Source organism: Aethalodelphis obliquidens, unplaced genomic scaffold, assembly GCF_003676395.1.
Source record: "Aethalodelphis obliquidens isolate GAN/ISIS:26980383/991018 unplaced genomic scaffold, ASM367639v1 scaffold45, whole genome shotgun sequence".
NCBI classification, from domain to species: Eukaryota; Metazoa; Chordata; class Mammalia; order Artiodactyla; family Delphinidae; genus Aethalodelphis; species Aethalodelphis obliquidens.
In genome coordinates this window covers 7,136,112-7,152,028 of record NW_020837989.1, presented here as the reverse complement: position 1 = coordinate 7,152,028, position 15,917 = coordinate 7,136,112, and the positions used below count along the sequence as shown (strand labels likewise).

The following is a 15,917-nucleotide window of genomic DNA, read 5'->3' as shown; positions in this document are numbered from 1 at the left end:
TAATTCTGGTAAGCTTTGTTCTCGCTTTCCTTAAGCTACTGGAGGTTAGAAAAAAATAATTGAGGAGATGTTAATGGAGGCATGGGCGGTACCTTTGGAGTCAGACATGCCGCCCAATGCATGAAATGATATCGAGAGGCAAAGTAAAGGCACGAAAACAATTTCAGAATCGGGCTGTTTCAGGTAGGGGCAAATCATCCCATGCATCAGTATGAGGAGGGACATTTCCACTTTAAATGATTCCGAGTTCTTAATATATTTTGCTGTTTAAAGATAAATGCCTCTGCTGAACTGTGGAGAATGCCTCAGTCCCTAGAGGGCCGTTTGGCTCCTGTTACTAGTAATGCCTGTTTCATACAAAGGGAACGTCCAGAGCCTGGGAGCATAGAAGGCAAAATTCCTGCCGAGGAATATGTGTCCCTCCCAGCTGACGTCTTTAAGACTAGAAGAGATGCCTGTTCATTAGTTGTGGATAGTGCAGGAGGGGGTATAACTAGATTCCTTCTGATTTAATCCCCTCTGGGTCAAGACCGACGCCTCTCATTGGAATGGTCACCAGGGATGCTTATGTGATTTCAGAGACGTCCTAGAAAGAGCACAGAGCTAGAGGACAAAGGTCTGGGTTTTCATCCTGGTTCTCCTACTGACCTAGTGTTTGACACTGGGTGACTCTCTCTAGAGCATAGGGATGGACTGGAAAGCAGACCGGACAAGTGCATAGCCCGTGTGTACTGCTCCGTCTTCCTATACTCACTGCAGGTATTGCTAATCCATCAGTGCTTCCTGTCCAGCCCTCACATGGTTTCAGATTCCTTCCCTTCACAGTGCTCGAGAGCCAGCGAAGACGCTAAGAGTCTCCACCACAGCAAGGCTCAGCTTAAGTAGCAACTCCTCTCTGAGTCAGCACGCTCCTCAGCCATTGCCTGGAAACGTGCATGTGGCCCCAAGGCCTGGCTTGGCTCCAGCCTGGCCTCCTGCAGGAGGTTTTCAAATCTAGCGAATGGGTTCAGTAGCATCACTCACCTCCAGGATGTGTTCCTCCTTGTTCTCTCGGTCCAGCAGCTGGGCAGTGGATAGGAGACCTGGGGGAGAGATGGTTGGAGGGAGACTGGAGCAAAGGCTCCCAGGGCCATTTTATTTTTATTTATTTATTTTTTTAACATCTTTATTGGAGTATAATTGCTTTACAATGGTGTGTTAGTTTCTGCTTTATAACAAAGTGAATCAGCTATACGTATACATATATCCCCATATCCCCTCCCTCTTGCGTCTCCCTCCCACCCTCCCTGTCCCACCCCTCTAGGTGGTCACAAAGCACCGAGCTGATCTCCCTGTGCTATGCGGCTGCTTCCCACTAGCTACCTATTTTACATTTGGTAGTGTATATATGTCCATGCCACTCTCTCACTTCGTCCCAGCTTACCCTTCCCCCTCCCCATGTCCTCAAGTCCATTCTCTATGTCTGCATCTTTATTCCTGTCCTGCCACTACGTTCTTCAGAACTTTTTTTTTTTTAAGATTCCATATATATATGTTACCATACGGTATTTTTCTCTTTCTGACTTACTTCACTCTGTATGACAGACTCTGGGTCCATCCACCTCACTACAAGTAACTCAATTTCGTTTCTTTTTATGGCTGAGTAATATTCCATTGTATATATGTGCCACATCTTCTTTATCCATCCATCTGTCGATGGACACTTAGGTTGCTTCCACGTCCTGGCCGTTGTAAATAGGGCTGCAATGAACATTGCGGTACATGATTCTTTTTGAATTATGGTTTTCTCAGGGTATATGCCCAGTAGTGGGATTGCTGGGTCCTATGGTAGTTCTATTTTTAGTTTTTTAAGGAACCTCCATACTGTTCTCCATAGTGGCTGTATCAATTTACATTCCCACCAGCAGTGCAAGAGGGTTCCCTTTTCTCCACAACTTCTCCAGCATTTATTGTTTGTAGATTTTTTGATGATGGCCATTCTGACTGGTGTGAGGTGATACCTCATTGTAGTTTTGATGTGCATTTCTCTAATGATTAGTGATGTTGAGCATCCTTTCATGTGTTTGTTGGCAATCTGTATATCTTCTTTGGAGAAATCTCTATTTAGGTCTTCTGCCCAGGGCCATTTTACTGGGATAAATTCAAGGGTTACATTCAAAGCCTAGATGAGAATTCTTCTTGTCTTTGGAGAGCAAGAGCATGAGGGGGAAATGGAACTCTGGAGAGAAAGAAGGGGAAGAGAGGAAGGGGAGAGGACAGCCGAGGTGATGGCATGAGCGGAGGTTGCCACCTACTTCCTGCTTTCACCATGAAGAGGGTCCTGAGCACAGTATATTGTTGAGTGAAAAAGGCAGCTCATCAGGAGTTATAACAGGGATCACAGTCACTGCCTTCAGTTCACGAGAAATCACAGAGGGGTGGCTTTTTACTCCTTTGTTGTAATTCTCTTATTCATCTGAGACCTAGGACCGGCTCTTCCCATGCCGGGCTGGCACAGATGAGCCAGGGGAGTGCTCCTCTGTAAATTCAGGAAGGTGAACTTAGTGGTCTGTAATTCTGGTTTTCATTTTCTAGACACTGTGGCTATAAATTGAGGCCATAAAGGTGCGAAGGTGCCAGTTCTCTGCAAGCATCAGGAAAGTCAATCAAGCTCAAGGTTTTCGGGGGCCCAGAGGGGCATCCACGCCCATAGACTGAGAGATCCTAGCTGGGTAGGGAGGTCTCTTTTCAATGAAAGCAGAGCTATTGGTAGGGGGTCAGTGGGTGTTCTAAAAACTTTCAGTAAGTTTCTTGATCTTGTTTAGGCAATTAAATGATGGAGTAATGGAATGAAGTGTGGGGATGGGGCTCCATGAGAGAAACGGGGATCCGGTGTTGGGGATGAGGCCTCCAGTGCTGGAAATGGGAGTGTGGTGTGAGGAGTGACCTCTGTCTGTGCCATGTTCCTGCCTCCTCGTCCTCCCGCCTTTTCTTCCCTCAATGAAGGCAGGCACGGGAGGAATCCGAGCAGGCTCCTGGAAAGCCCCACAGGTAGAGAGGAAAATGCATTCCTCTAGGACAGAGTGAATATTGTTTCAGGTTGCCCCACCCAGCTTATCCCCAAGCTGAGGGGCCTCATGGGGAAGGCCTAGCATCTGGGTGACCCCCAGGAAGAGTGTGGGGGTGAGAGGACCCTGGCTGGGAGCCTTCCTTCTGGCTCAGTCCTGCTCTCTCTTCATCCCCTCTCCCCTCTCTGTTCACCCCTCACCATCCTCCTTCTCTCTGCCTTCCCAGAGCTTCCTCTCTCCCTTCCCCCTCTTTGCATCTTGGAATCTGTCACTCTTTCTCCATCTCTGGTTTTTCTTTTCTCTCTGCCTCCCCCGCATCTTCTCAGGGCCAGTGTCCCTGGAATTGCTGCCTGGCCTCCTGGGCCATTGCCCGTGTTCTCAGCCTCATCCCCCCTCTGAGGTTGGTGTCAGGATTTCCAGGGAGTGCCCATGTAGGATGGGGACATGGTGGAACCACCCCCAAGGGACTGTGTGAGGGTCCACCAAGGACCCTTCCTGGCACGAGGCGGGCATTCAGCCGATTCAGCTCTTATCATTTCTCTCCTCCAAACAAACGTCCCCCCATCACCCCATCTCAGCCCCTTCCCTCTCCCTCCCTTCCCTCATCCAGTGGTTTTATAACTACTGTTGATTCCACCTCTAATGGAGTCTAGATTCTTCTACTCTTTTTACCCTGACCCACCACCATCTAGGTCTTACCCCACCTACCCTGCCAGCTTCCTCTCCCCCGTCTGCCCTTCCTCAGAATCATAAGAGCCAGCACTCACTGAGCTCTTACACGTCCAGGCATTCCTCAAAGCTCCTTATGTATCTCCACCTATTCACCCATTTAGTCTTCCCAACCAGCAAAGAGGTAGCTGTTATTATCTCCATTTTACTGGTGAGCAAACTCAGACATAGAGCAGTCAAGTAACTTCCCCAAGATCTTACATTTGATAAGTGGTGGAAATGGATATGCCTTTAGAAAATGGGCCTACTTGCTCATAAAAGACTAGTAAAGACTGAGGAACGGTCAGACACTGGAGACCAAGGACACGTGAGGACTAGAGGTAGTGTGGGGTCCTGGATGGGAATAAGGATGTTAGCAGAGAAAACTGGGGAAATCTTAGTAAAGTCTGTATTCTCCTTAATAGCCTTGCACCAGTATTAATTCTTAGTTTTGATAAATGTGCTAGGTTAACATTAGGGGAAACTGACTGATGGATGTATGAGAACTCTCTTTGCAACTCTCCTGTAGGTCTACAATTATTTCACCATTAAAAATTTTTAAAAGAAGAAAAAACTAAAAGGAAAAAAAAGAAAAAAAAAATGGATGTGCTTGCTCTGTCTTCAACAAGACCTGGGTCTTTTTCCCTCCTGGCTATTTCTCCTGTCACAGTCCTTGCCCAAGTGCCCTGTCAGACTGTTCCTTGTCCAATCCTCCGAATCCTTCAGCTCGGCATAGCCACCCCTGTTCCATGAAGCCGTTGCTGGTCTACCACACTGAGCAGCTTCCTCTCTCCTCTAAACAGTCACAGCACCACATCTACTCATATTTTAACAACGTGGTACTCTTTTTTTTAATATATATAATTTTTTAAAAAAATAATCAATTAAGTAATTTGGCTGCATTGGGTCTTTGTTGCTGTGCACAAGGGCTTTCTCTAGTTGCAGTGAGCGGGGGCTGCTCTTCGTTGCGGTGCACGGGCTTCTCATTGCGGTGGCTTCTCTTGTTGTGGAGCACAGGCTCTAGGCATGCAAGCTTCAGTAGTTGTGGCTCGTGGGCTCAGTAGTTGTGGCTCATGGGCTCAGTAGTTGTGGCGCATGGGCTTCGTTGCTCTGCGGCATGTGGGATCTTCCCAGACCAGGCCTTGAACCCGTGTCCCCTGCATTGGCAGGCAGATTCTTAACCACTGCACCACCAGGGAAGTCCCAATGTCGTACTCTTTACACTGGTTCTATAGCTTTTTTTACATCCAGATCTTCATGGTCCTGATGGATTGGATTCCTCAAGGCCTGAAATTATGTTTTATATCTTCCCCTCTCTCTACAGCACGTAATTTCAATGCCTCATCAGGGCAGACACCTTTAAATATTTGCTGAATAAATGAGTCTTGGGCTTAACAAAAGATGGTGGATGCTGGCAGAGATTCATTCATTCATTTCCCAATTATTGAGGTCCTACTGTGTGCCAGGACTTCATATTCTAGTGGGCAAAAAAAAATCAAGCTTCCTTTTCTGGAAAACCTTTGAAGTCTAGTGAAGGACATGGATAATTAATGGAATAATCACATACATGAATATAATGTTCTAAGTGATAAGTGTTTTTAAAAACTAGATGCTGCTGGGAGATGTATTATAGTGTCAGGAAAAACTTTTCTAAGGAAAGAACAGCTGGGCCAAGATCTGAAAGAAGAGCAGGAGTTAGCCTGAAAACAGAGAGAAGAGACTCCTGGCAGAAGGAATAGCATGTGCAAAGGCCCTGTGCCAGGAGAGGTCATGGACCAAGGCAGGCCATGTGGCTGGATCCAGAGAGTGATAGAGCAAGAGAGGCAAGATGAAGCCAGAAAGGAAAGCAGGGGCCCGGTCAGGCACAAGTCTGTGGGACACGGCAGGGTCTGGCTTTATCTTAAGGGCACAGGGAAGCCATCCAAGGGATCCAAGTATGGAAGTAGGACAATATAATGTGGATAAGAAAGGTGGGTGGGGCGGGGGGCGGGGAATCATTGCTGACTTATTATTTTATTTTCAAATGTTCATGCTGATAAAAATTTCTTCTCAACTGTACGAAGACTAAGAGCTCTCTGCCCTCTGGGGCATTTTGCCAGACCTGGTGTCAGGGAACTGTTGACAGTAAACAGAGCAGGGATTTGGAAGAAGTAGAGAACCTATTGCCTTAGGTGAGAGATCTCTTCCCTCTTCCAAAAAGGGAGGGACAGAGTGGGCCCAGGCAGAGAGCCAGCTTAGGCCTGTTCTTCAAGAGAAAAGCATTCTTCTTCTAGGAGGACTAATCCGCTCCCCGAGGTCAAAGGTTCCAAACAGATGTCACAGGGCAAAGGGGCACTTGTATCCCCCGCCCACTGTCTGCCTCAGGATCCCCAGGCCCATCGCTCCTCCTGACTCCCTTTTGCCTTAAGGATCAGGAAGCTGCTGCCAGCACTCTCCCCTTCTCCTTCCTCCAATCTTGCCAGAGTTCTGTCCTTCCAGGACAAGAGTCAGTTGGAGCTGGAGAATGGGAAGTTGGGTTCGAAGGAGAGAATGTCAGCCTTCTCTGCAATAGGGTTGTTGTTCATGGTCAAGAGGGACATGTGGCCTTGGAGCCGTACCTGCAGCAGTGGGAACTGGCTCTCACCTTCTGCTGGGAGCCAGGCAGGCAGCATAATTGCAGGAAGCAGGCGGGAATAACACAGTCGGGTGTGAGGGGACTGTGGGCACAGAGGACACACCTGCTGTACACAGAGAGCTGCTGTCAGCTCCGGGCAGCTGTGGCCCTGCGGGATGTGTGGTCCATGTGGCCAGATCTTGTTATTTTAAGAACAACCAGAAATCTGGAATATTTTGCGAAATTTCCAAATTTCTAAATGTTGGCAAAAACTTGAAAAATCACTGTTTAAAGCTTGTGCAGGCCAAACAGAACACCTCTGTGGGCTGCATCTGGTTCACGGCTGCAAGCCAATGACCGCTGGATTCCTCTAAACCATCCAAGATGGCCTTGGACCGAGGACAGACCTTTGTGAGACGGTTGGTTGCTCTGAGGCGGATCTGTATGGCCACCGTGCCGTGAGCAGGCTTGAGATCAGTGTGGGACTAGAGTTAAGAGATTCAACCTGTGGTTTGTGATTCTCAGGAATGGTCAGTTGGGAGCACTTGGAGGTCTGAAATAGTCCCAGCTTGACCACCTAGGGAACCTGCTTAGCTTCCCTGGGCTCCAAGGAAAGAAAACTCACATATTCTTATCTCCCACAGAGATGGACTTTGCTGAGCAGCACTTCTCAAACTTAACACACATCAAAATCCTCTGGACGTCATATTAAAATACAGATTTCTGGTCCCCACCCTGAGCTCTGATTGAGTACGTCTAAGATGGGGCCTGAGAACTTGACTTTCTAACAAGTTCATAGGTGATGCTCATGCTACCATTCTAGGACCACACTTTGAGAAGCACTGTGGTAGATAATCCTATGCACCCAGATTTCTGAGGTCCTTACCTGTGAGAGGATGAATAACAAAGAATCCCATTTGGTTGCCACTGGTGATATTGAAGGTCAGCTTCCCCTTGGAGCTGGAGTCTGGGTCCCAGGCATCTAGCTGAAGCACGGAGGTGTGCAGGGGTGCATCCTCCCGGACGGAGGGGTAGAACACGGGGCTGGACATCTGGGGTGGGTTGTCATTGACATCCAAAACCTCAATGTAGACTTCAGTTACAGAAGAGAGGGGGGTGGAACCCCTATCCACTGCCAGTACCGTCAGCCAGTAGCAGGACATGAATTCTCGGTCCAGGGGTGCGGAAGTCTGAATCATTCCTAGGGATAGTCCATCACCAAACCCAAAATAGTTTAGAGCTCAAAGTAGCTTTAGAAAGCACTTTACCTAACACTCCTGAAATGGTACTGTGGAAAGGATATTAATAACTATTCCACGAGAAAAGGGAACTGTGGCTCATATGGCATGGGAGCTGCTGAGTTAAACACAGGGAAATTCATATCCTTATTGTAGAACCTCTCAGAGCCTTTCTCTGCTAAGATAGGCCCATGACTGGGGCATGTGGGCATATGCAGGGTTTCCAGAAGACCATGGTAGTTGACCTGCTTTCTCCTGACTACTTCAAGCCGAGTCCAATTTATTCATTTCACATTCTCTAAGTGGGATTTCCTTACATTTGTCCTTAGACTGGTTCCTTCAAGCTTCAAGTCCTTATAGATACCAATTCAAGGGTAGGGGTTTGATAAATAAATTGCTGTTCCCCTCTCCTCATCTTCATGATTTTAGAGACTTCGCTTCATTCATTGGTTCTCTCATCTACAAATTGCTTATTATGAACTAGCACTGTTCTAGAAGTCGAGGGTCCAAGAGTGAGTGGAAGAGGCTTGTAGCCTAAGTTCTTATGGGTCACACTCAGCTGGAAAGACCCAGATGACAGGGCAGAGCCTGTACTCAGAGCCATAGCATTGCAGAGCTGAAGGAACCTTACTCCTTTGACAGATGGGGAAACTGAGGCCCAGAGAAAGAGCATGACTTGACCAAGATCATGTAGCAAGTAAGCAGAAGAGCTGGGTCTAGAATTGACTCTCAATCTAATGCTCTTTGAACCACATCACCCTGCCCTCTACCCCGGAGAGAAATCATCCCATCAAGAAGGACCTACTTTTATTCACCTGGGATCTCTCCCAAGGTGCCTATCTCAGGACCTCACAGGTAGAGGGTGCCCAGTAAGTGTTTGCTGAATTGCACTTATTTTCTGTGGAGCTTCAAAGGTGCCACCTTTTTGGAGGACAATTTGAAAATATCTATTAGCATTGATATTAATTATATATCTATGGATGATGGATATATGGATATATGGATATTATATATCTATTAATGTTATCTTTTGACCCAAGAGCTCCATTTTTTAAGAGTTTTTCCTGTAGAGACTCATTGCATATGAGTAAAAGTATATGAACAAATGCAGCCATTAAAAAAGAATGAAGGAGATTTATATGTACTGACATATAAGATATCCTGGTGACAAAATAAGTTTCAGAATTAGTATCTGTTGTATTATGTTTTCATAATAATAAAATGAAAAGTGATAATATATCCGATGCAATGAGAAAAATTTAGAAGATTATAGGACAAATTCTTAATAGAGATTATATCTGGGGAGATGGGACACAGAGAAACATTCATTTTTAAATTATATATAAAAATTTTATAACTATGATACATTATTTTTATAAGCATATATATGTAACATATGTTTTTGTGTGTGTGTATGTGCATACAAGTGTGTGTGAGATGGTTGATTCAACTTAAATGGATATACATACATACACCCACATATGTATATATACATATATATACTATATATATATGTGTATATATATATATGTATATAAATTAAAAATAAAATGAAAGGGACAGGAAGGAGTGTCCCTATTTATTGTTCTTTTTAGCCTATAGCCTGACTTCTCTCAAGACAGTGCCTGATTCCCTTAGGCCCATCCTCTCCCAGCACCTGGCCCTCCCATCCCATCCCACTCCTAGTACCTGTGTCTTGGTTGATGCTGAAGGCTGCAAGGTCGGTGCCAGCCCGCAGGAAGTACTGGAGCTCCCCGTCCAAGCCACTGTCCTCATCGTGGGCAGCCACTGCCATCACTGAGGTTCCCGAGGGGCTGTTCTCCCGCACCTGGCCCTGGTACACAAAGGAGGCAAAGCGGGGAGGGTGGAGGTTCTCGTTCACATCCAGGACGATCACCTCCACATGGCAGAGGGTCCTTCGGGCCAGGGGCCTCCCGCTGTCACTGGCCCACAGGCTCAGGTTATACCCAGCCCTCCTCTCAAAGTCCAGCTCTTTCTCCAGACTGAGTGCCCCCGTCATGAGATTCACGTGGAAGGTCCCATGGGCATCATCCAATAGGACATATCGTACTTCTCCCGCAGGGCCCAGGTCAGGATCAGAGGCATCTAGAAATGTTAGAATGGTCCCTGGCGGCAGATCCTCTGGGACCTTAAGCCTGCGAAGTTCTGTAATGCACTGGGGAGAGTTGTCATTGGCATCTTCCAATGTGACTATCAGGTCGGTGACAGAGAAGAGCTGGTGACCCTTCCTGGGCTGGTCCCTGGCCTCCACCTTGAGTATATATTGAGGTTCTGATTCCCGGTCCAGGGGTCCTGTGACAACCAGTTCCCCAGTGAGGGGATGGAGGGAGAACTTCTCTGTGGGGCTTAGCAGGGTGTAGCGAACCCTCCCATTGTCCTCCGAGTCAGCATCTTTTGCTTTCAGCTCCGCAACTGTGGTTCCAACTTCTGCGTCCTCTGAGATGGTTACCTGGTACCCACCAGGAGGAAATCTGGGCGCATTATCATTCCAGTCTTCCACATTCACCGTCAGCAGCTTCCAGGAGGACTTCTGGGGAGTGCCCAGGTCATACACCGTTACATTGAGGATGTAGAAACTGGTGGCTTCATAGTCCAAGGGGGCAGCTACAGCGAGCAGTCCTGTTTCCAGCTCAATGTCAAAGCAGCCGTCTTCATTGCCATCTGCAATCACATAGACCAGTTTGCCGTTAAAGCCAGTATCGGGGTCGGTGGCTGCCAGGTGGGCCAGGGGGGTGTTGAGAGGAGCACGCTCGAGGATGTCAATGGACTGTGGGAAGTGGTCCTCAAACTGAGGGGTATGATGATTGATCTGATATGCACTTAAGGAAGTGAAATCCTCATCAATGGACTGCTGATTCTGAAGCCCAACAGAGTGCAGGATGGTCTTTGTGAAATGTGTCAACACCCCCGTTTTATCACACTTTACAGGGACCTCCAAATGAGGATCCTTCACTACAGTAACATTCAAAGTCATGGGCGAGGCATAGTTTTTCCCATCTGAGGCTGTAATTTTCAGGGAATAGTTGATGGGTTGACCAGTAGTATGGTTCCTAAAAGGGCGTTTGAGGGATATCACTCCAGAGAAATGATTTAGATGAAAATACTCTAGTTCGTTGCCTGACACAATCTCATATTTTAGGTTCTGAAGCTCATCCACATCTATAGCTGACACGGTCATTACTGATTTTCCTACTGGCCAGTCTTCATGGATAGACCCAGTGCAATTGACTTCCTCAAACATAGGCTTGTTGTCATTCAAGTTCTTGAGCCTAAGGGAAACAGACACTTCTTTTTCCTGGCGAAATGGGGATCCCCAATCTGACGCCCATACCTGGAAGGTGTAAATTCTGTTCATGAGCTCATAGTCCATGGGTTTGGAGGTGGAGATGATCCCCAGGTAAGGGTCGATAGAAAAGGGCACAGAGTTTGGGCGAGCGATGGAGTAGGTGACGTATCCATTGTCTCCATGATCCTGGTCTGTGGCCGTAACAGTCAAAACGCTGGTGCCTGGAGGGATGTTCTCATCAAAGGTGCCATAGTAGGAGGACTTGTTGAACACGGGGGCATGATTGTTACAGTCCATGATGTCAATGACCACAGTGGTGGAGGCCAGGCCCAGTGAGGTTCTGATGTGTAGCTGGTACTGAGCTCGGTCATGGAAGTCCATGAGCTTCGTGGTGGTGATCAGCCCCGTGCGAGCATTCAGTTTAAACGCTGCACTCTCTGAGGATGGCTTTAGAACATACTTCAGGCTGGGGAAGGCGTGGGTTACTTTCACTATCACCACACGGCTATCAGGAGGGGAAAACTCACTAAGCTGCACTCTGTAAACAGCCTTCTCAAATTTGAGGGAAGCCAGTTTGGAAGGAGGTAGGTGAAAGCCCCTGATCTGGGAAGAAGAAGAAGGTCTGCTCCCACCCCTGGCCTGCAGGCTGAGGTTGAATCCATGAGGGTGTTCCATCCAGTTGATGTCTTTGACGGAAACCAAACTGAACTCACTGCTCCGGGCGTAAGACTTGATGGCTTTGAAGTTCTTTCCAGGGTCACCACCAACAATTTCCAGTGAGTCCACGTCACCACCTGAGCTCTCTGCATCCACCACCACCGTGGCATAGGTGGCGTCGTCACTGCTCTCTGGTGTAGCCAAGACCACTGAGGCAATGGCCGGGAGCTTCCTGAGGGCAGGCTCCACGTGGATGACCAGTGCTGCCAAGTTACCAAATCCGTTGCCCTCTGAGATCTTCCGCATGCGGTCCACAGCCAGCACCTGCAGCTCATGCTTCCCTCGCCAGGTGACGTTGAGCTTCCCGGCCAAGGTGACCACCCCGCTGGTGGGATGGATGGCAAACATCTCCGACCTCGTGTTAAAGGTGTAATAGAACTCGGCGTTCCGGCCCAGGTCGGCATCCGTGGCGCTCACCTTGCAGATGGGGCTCTTGAGGGGCATGTCCTCAGAGATGGTGACTCGGTATGAAGGCGGGGAGAAGAGGGGCTTCAGGTCATTCTGGTCCAGGATGTGGACCACCACGCGGGTCAGAGCTTCTAACTCCGAGGTCTTCTCCGTGGCTTGGATGATGAAGGTGTAGCTGTCTTGCACCTCCCTGTTCAGAAGGGCTGTGTTGCTACTCTTTGTCCTTATTCTCAGAAAGCAGAAGTTGCCTACCATGTACTCCTCTGTTTTAAACACGTTGGCCACATCTCCAGAGATAATCCGGTACCTCACTGCCCACTGGGGGTCTGTGAGATAGATGCCCATTTTCTCAGAGCTTTCCACGTAGGTCTTGGGAGCAGAGTTTTCATAGATGGTCACATTATAAAGGGGGTGTGTGAAACGCCAGGCTGATGAGATGATCCCTTCTAGGGGTTTCTCACAAGTTGTACAATGAAGCAAGAAAATGGCAAACCCCAGCAAGGCAATAATCATGATGGAAAACCTCCCGAAACCCTGGGCAGAAAAAGAAAGGGTACAAGTTAGCAAAGAAATGGTTCCTACAGCCGTGGTTCTTAACTGGGGTGGTTTTGCCCCTCAGGAGATATTTGGCAACGTCTGAAGGTATTTTTGTCTACCCCAGCTTGTGTGCAGGAGGTGCTACTGGCATTTAGTAGATAGAGGACGGATATGCTGCTAAACATCCTACAATGCACGGGACAGATCCCCGCAGCAAAGTCAGTAGGGCTGAGATTGCAAAACCTTGTGTTTGAAGAATAACAGACTAGTTTAAGTGCTTTCTGAAGGGCATCCGGCAGATACAACACTGTCCTTACCACTTCTCTCCTTTTCCCCAGACCTTCAATGTCTCCCCAGTGATGGTGGAATCATTCTGACCAGGTACCCAAGCTTAGCAGTCTGGCCCTAAGTACTTCTGACAAGACCCCTCCATCAGAGCTCAGCTCCAGTTGAACTGAGCTGTGTCTGCACACGTAGGGGCTGCAGAAAAGCAAAGGGATCACGATCACAGGCCTGGCGTCAGGCTGCTAGGCTGTCAGGCCTGGCTCCACCACTTACTAACTGGGTGACTTTGTAGGCAGGCCATTTCACCTCTGTGAGACTCGATTTCCTCTTCTGTAGAATAGGAATAAGGATATTAACTACCTCATTGGATTGTTGTGAAAATTAAGTGAAGTAACAAAGGTAAATGACCTAGCATAGTGCCTGGCACATAGTAAGTTTTAATGTAATATTAGTTATTATTAGTCATAGGAATCTAAGTTTCATAAAGTGAAGGGACCTGCCCAGGGCCTTACAGCTAGATAGAAACGAAGCAAGAATTAGACCTGGAGCTCCTTGCATCACAGGCCAGGGCTGCTACCCCATCCCAGGCTTACCTCCACCTATCCCACCACAAGTCCCTTTGGACAGAGCCTGATTCTGACTCATCTTGTAACCCTGAACAGAGAAAACCCCTCCCTTCCTGGAATGTCAGAGCTGAAATGGACCTGAGAGATGATGGAGCTCAGATCCCCCTTCTTATGCCTAGATAGGGAAATAGAGCCCCAGGTGGGGGAGGGGTCTTGCCCCAAGTCCCAAGGTGGGTGGCCAGGTAAGAACCAACCCCTGGAGATTGTTGAACTAACCGTGAGTGAACGCTTCACCCTCTAAGAGCTGCTTCTCTTCTGCATCCTCTCCCTTGCCACTTCCCGAATGCCTCATCCCTGAACTCCAGCCTGGGTCAAAATGTGAGACTCATCAGAGCCGAGGATGGGGAGGGGGACCGGGTAGGGCAGAGTTCAGTTGCCAAACCGGGTCTTCTAGAAGCAATGTGTGAGGCTGCGTACACCAGGCTGGTGGCCGGCCTGCCCTTGGGAGTCTTGACTCCGTGGAGTTCATGGCTACCAGCCAGATGTGCCGAGCATTCTTGGAGGAAACAGGCAAAACTTGTTTTTCCAGTTGCCTTGGTCTTCAAAGGCAAGGAAGAGTTAAACTTCCAGGCAAGGGGGAAAGGGAGAGGCTTGGATCCTTGTCTTTCCAGAGTCCTGAGAGAACCAAATGCAGGTTCTTTAAGACCTCGTGGGTTGCATCCCAACATGGGAAGGAGGGTGGAGGCAGAAATGGAAAAGCCAACCTAACTTGGCCTCTGAAAGCCTCCTCCTTCCAGCCTCCCTGCCACCATCCCTCGCTTGAGATCCTGTTGGCGGCGCCCTAAACCCAGCACCTCAGAAGAGAGGGGGCAGGATGGAGGTAGATTCTATGCTTAGGGTCCTAAAGCCAGGGACAGAAAAAGATGCTGTCTACTCCCCACCCTTCCTGCCCCCTTGCTGTCACCCCTTGCTTGCCACCACAGCCCATGAAGGACCCGACCACAGGGAAAAGCCACACTCACCCATCCCTGACACAATCTGCTGCAAGCACAAGGACACCCCTGAATCATTTGGACCCTACCCCTTCCCCCAGGATGGCATTGCTTTTGAAGTTGAAGACCCAGGGGGGAAATGAGTGCTTACCCCGGTCCCAGGTCCACACTCACTCCTTGGCCCGGCGAGCCCAGGGTGCGTGCAACCTCCCAGCGCTGCCTGCCCTGATTTGGGGAAAGCTTCCTGTTCACCAGGTCAGCACCTGTGGAGGGCAGGTCCCAACAAGACACTCCGCTCAGCAGCTGCAGGGGTGCCTTGAGAGCCGGAGTCCTTAAGATGAGCTGTAGGGAAGGGAGCAGGGATGGGGTCTCCCTCGGGGGCAATAAGATGCCAAAGGGGGTGCACCCTTGTGTAGGGGTTTGGTGCCCATGGCTGTGTTCAAGCCGTGGGACCCACAGACCTGGTGAGTGCTTTGCTGGGGGAAGGGCCTGTGTCTGATATTTGTTTCTGGCACCACACCTGGGCAGGTGAACAGGCTTACAGGGTGCAGGGGCATATGGGCTCCCTGGGCTACCCTCCCACCTCATACCACCTAGGACCACTATTTTGAAACATCTTGTGAAAACATAGATCAGTTCTTATCACTTCCCTGCTTAAAATTTTCCAGTGGCTTCCCACAGCATTTAGATGAAAATCTTAACTTGTTATCATGGCCTAGAAGGCTCCCCACCATCTGGGCCCTGCCTGTATCTCCAGTGACACCTCCCACCACTCTCCCCATTGTTCACCAAGCTGCAGCCATAAGGGCCTTCTTTCTCCTCTACAAACATACTAAACTGGGATCTGCCTCAGGGCCTTTGCACTTGCTGTTTCCCTCTATTTAAGATTCTCCCATGGCTAGCTTCTTGTTATTGTCCATTTCTCACCTCTAATGTCACTGCCTAACCCCCAGTTTGATGTAGCCTCCTTCCTAAAGCCCTTCTTTATCACATCACCCCATTTTCTCCATGGCACTTTCACCTCCCAATATGTTCTTATTTATTTGTTTACTGTCTCCTGCCCTAGATGCTAGGTTCCATGAAGACAGGAGCTTTTTGATCTTATTCATGCACGAATTCCCAGTGCCTAGATCAGTGCCTGGTACATAACAGAGCTCAATAAATACTAATTGAAAAATGAAAGGATCTGGACTTAGGGAAAGCAATGACAAAGTGAAAGCTGAAAGAACCTTTAGCGATCATTCCTTCCTTTTTGATGCTGGAAAATAAAGTCCCCCAAAAAGAAAGGGACTTGCCCAAAGTCACAGGGTGAGAACCAGAGCCAGGTTCTTTCCTCCCAACCATGCTGCCAGAAAGAGAAACTGTGTTCACCTGTAAATCCAACTGTTTGGGTTCGAGCCCAACTCCACCACTTGCTAACTGTATAACCTTGGGGAATTTAACCTCTCTGAACCTCAGTTTCCTCATCTGTAAGATGGGGCTATTAACAGTACTTCTTTCCTAGGGTTTTATGAAGATG

The 15,917-nt window shown here is 48.4% G+C and overlaps 1 protein-coding gene across 3 annotated transcripts in view; it reads right to left on the bottom strand.

The window, feature by feature from the left end:
• The window catches only part of FAT2 (FAT atypical cadherin 2), an 86,371-nt gene that overhangs the window by 54,356 nt on the left and 16,098 nt on the right, over positions 1-15,917 (bottom strand). For all 3 annotated transcript variants that reach the window (XM_027081493.1, XM_027081492.1, XM_027081491.1), the window contains exons 2-4: positions 9,276-12,552; positions 7,235-7,549; positions 1,024-1,082 (exon numbers count right to left, since the gene is read on the bottom strand). In XM_027081493.1, coding sequence (XP_026937294.1) covers positions 1,024-1,082; positions 7,235-7,549; positions 9,276-12,531 — 3,630 coding nt within the window. In that variant the 5' untranslated portion in view covers positions 12,532-12,552. The remainder of the gene's footprint in view (positions 1-1,023; positions 1,083-7,234; positions 7,550-9,275; positions 12,553-15,917) is intronic.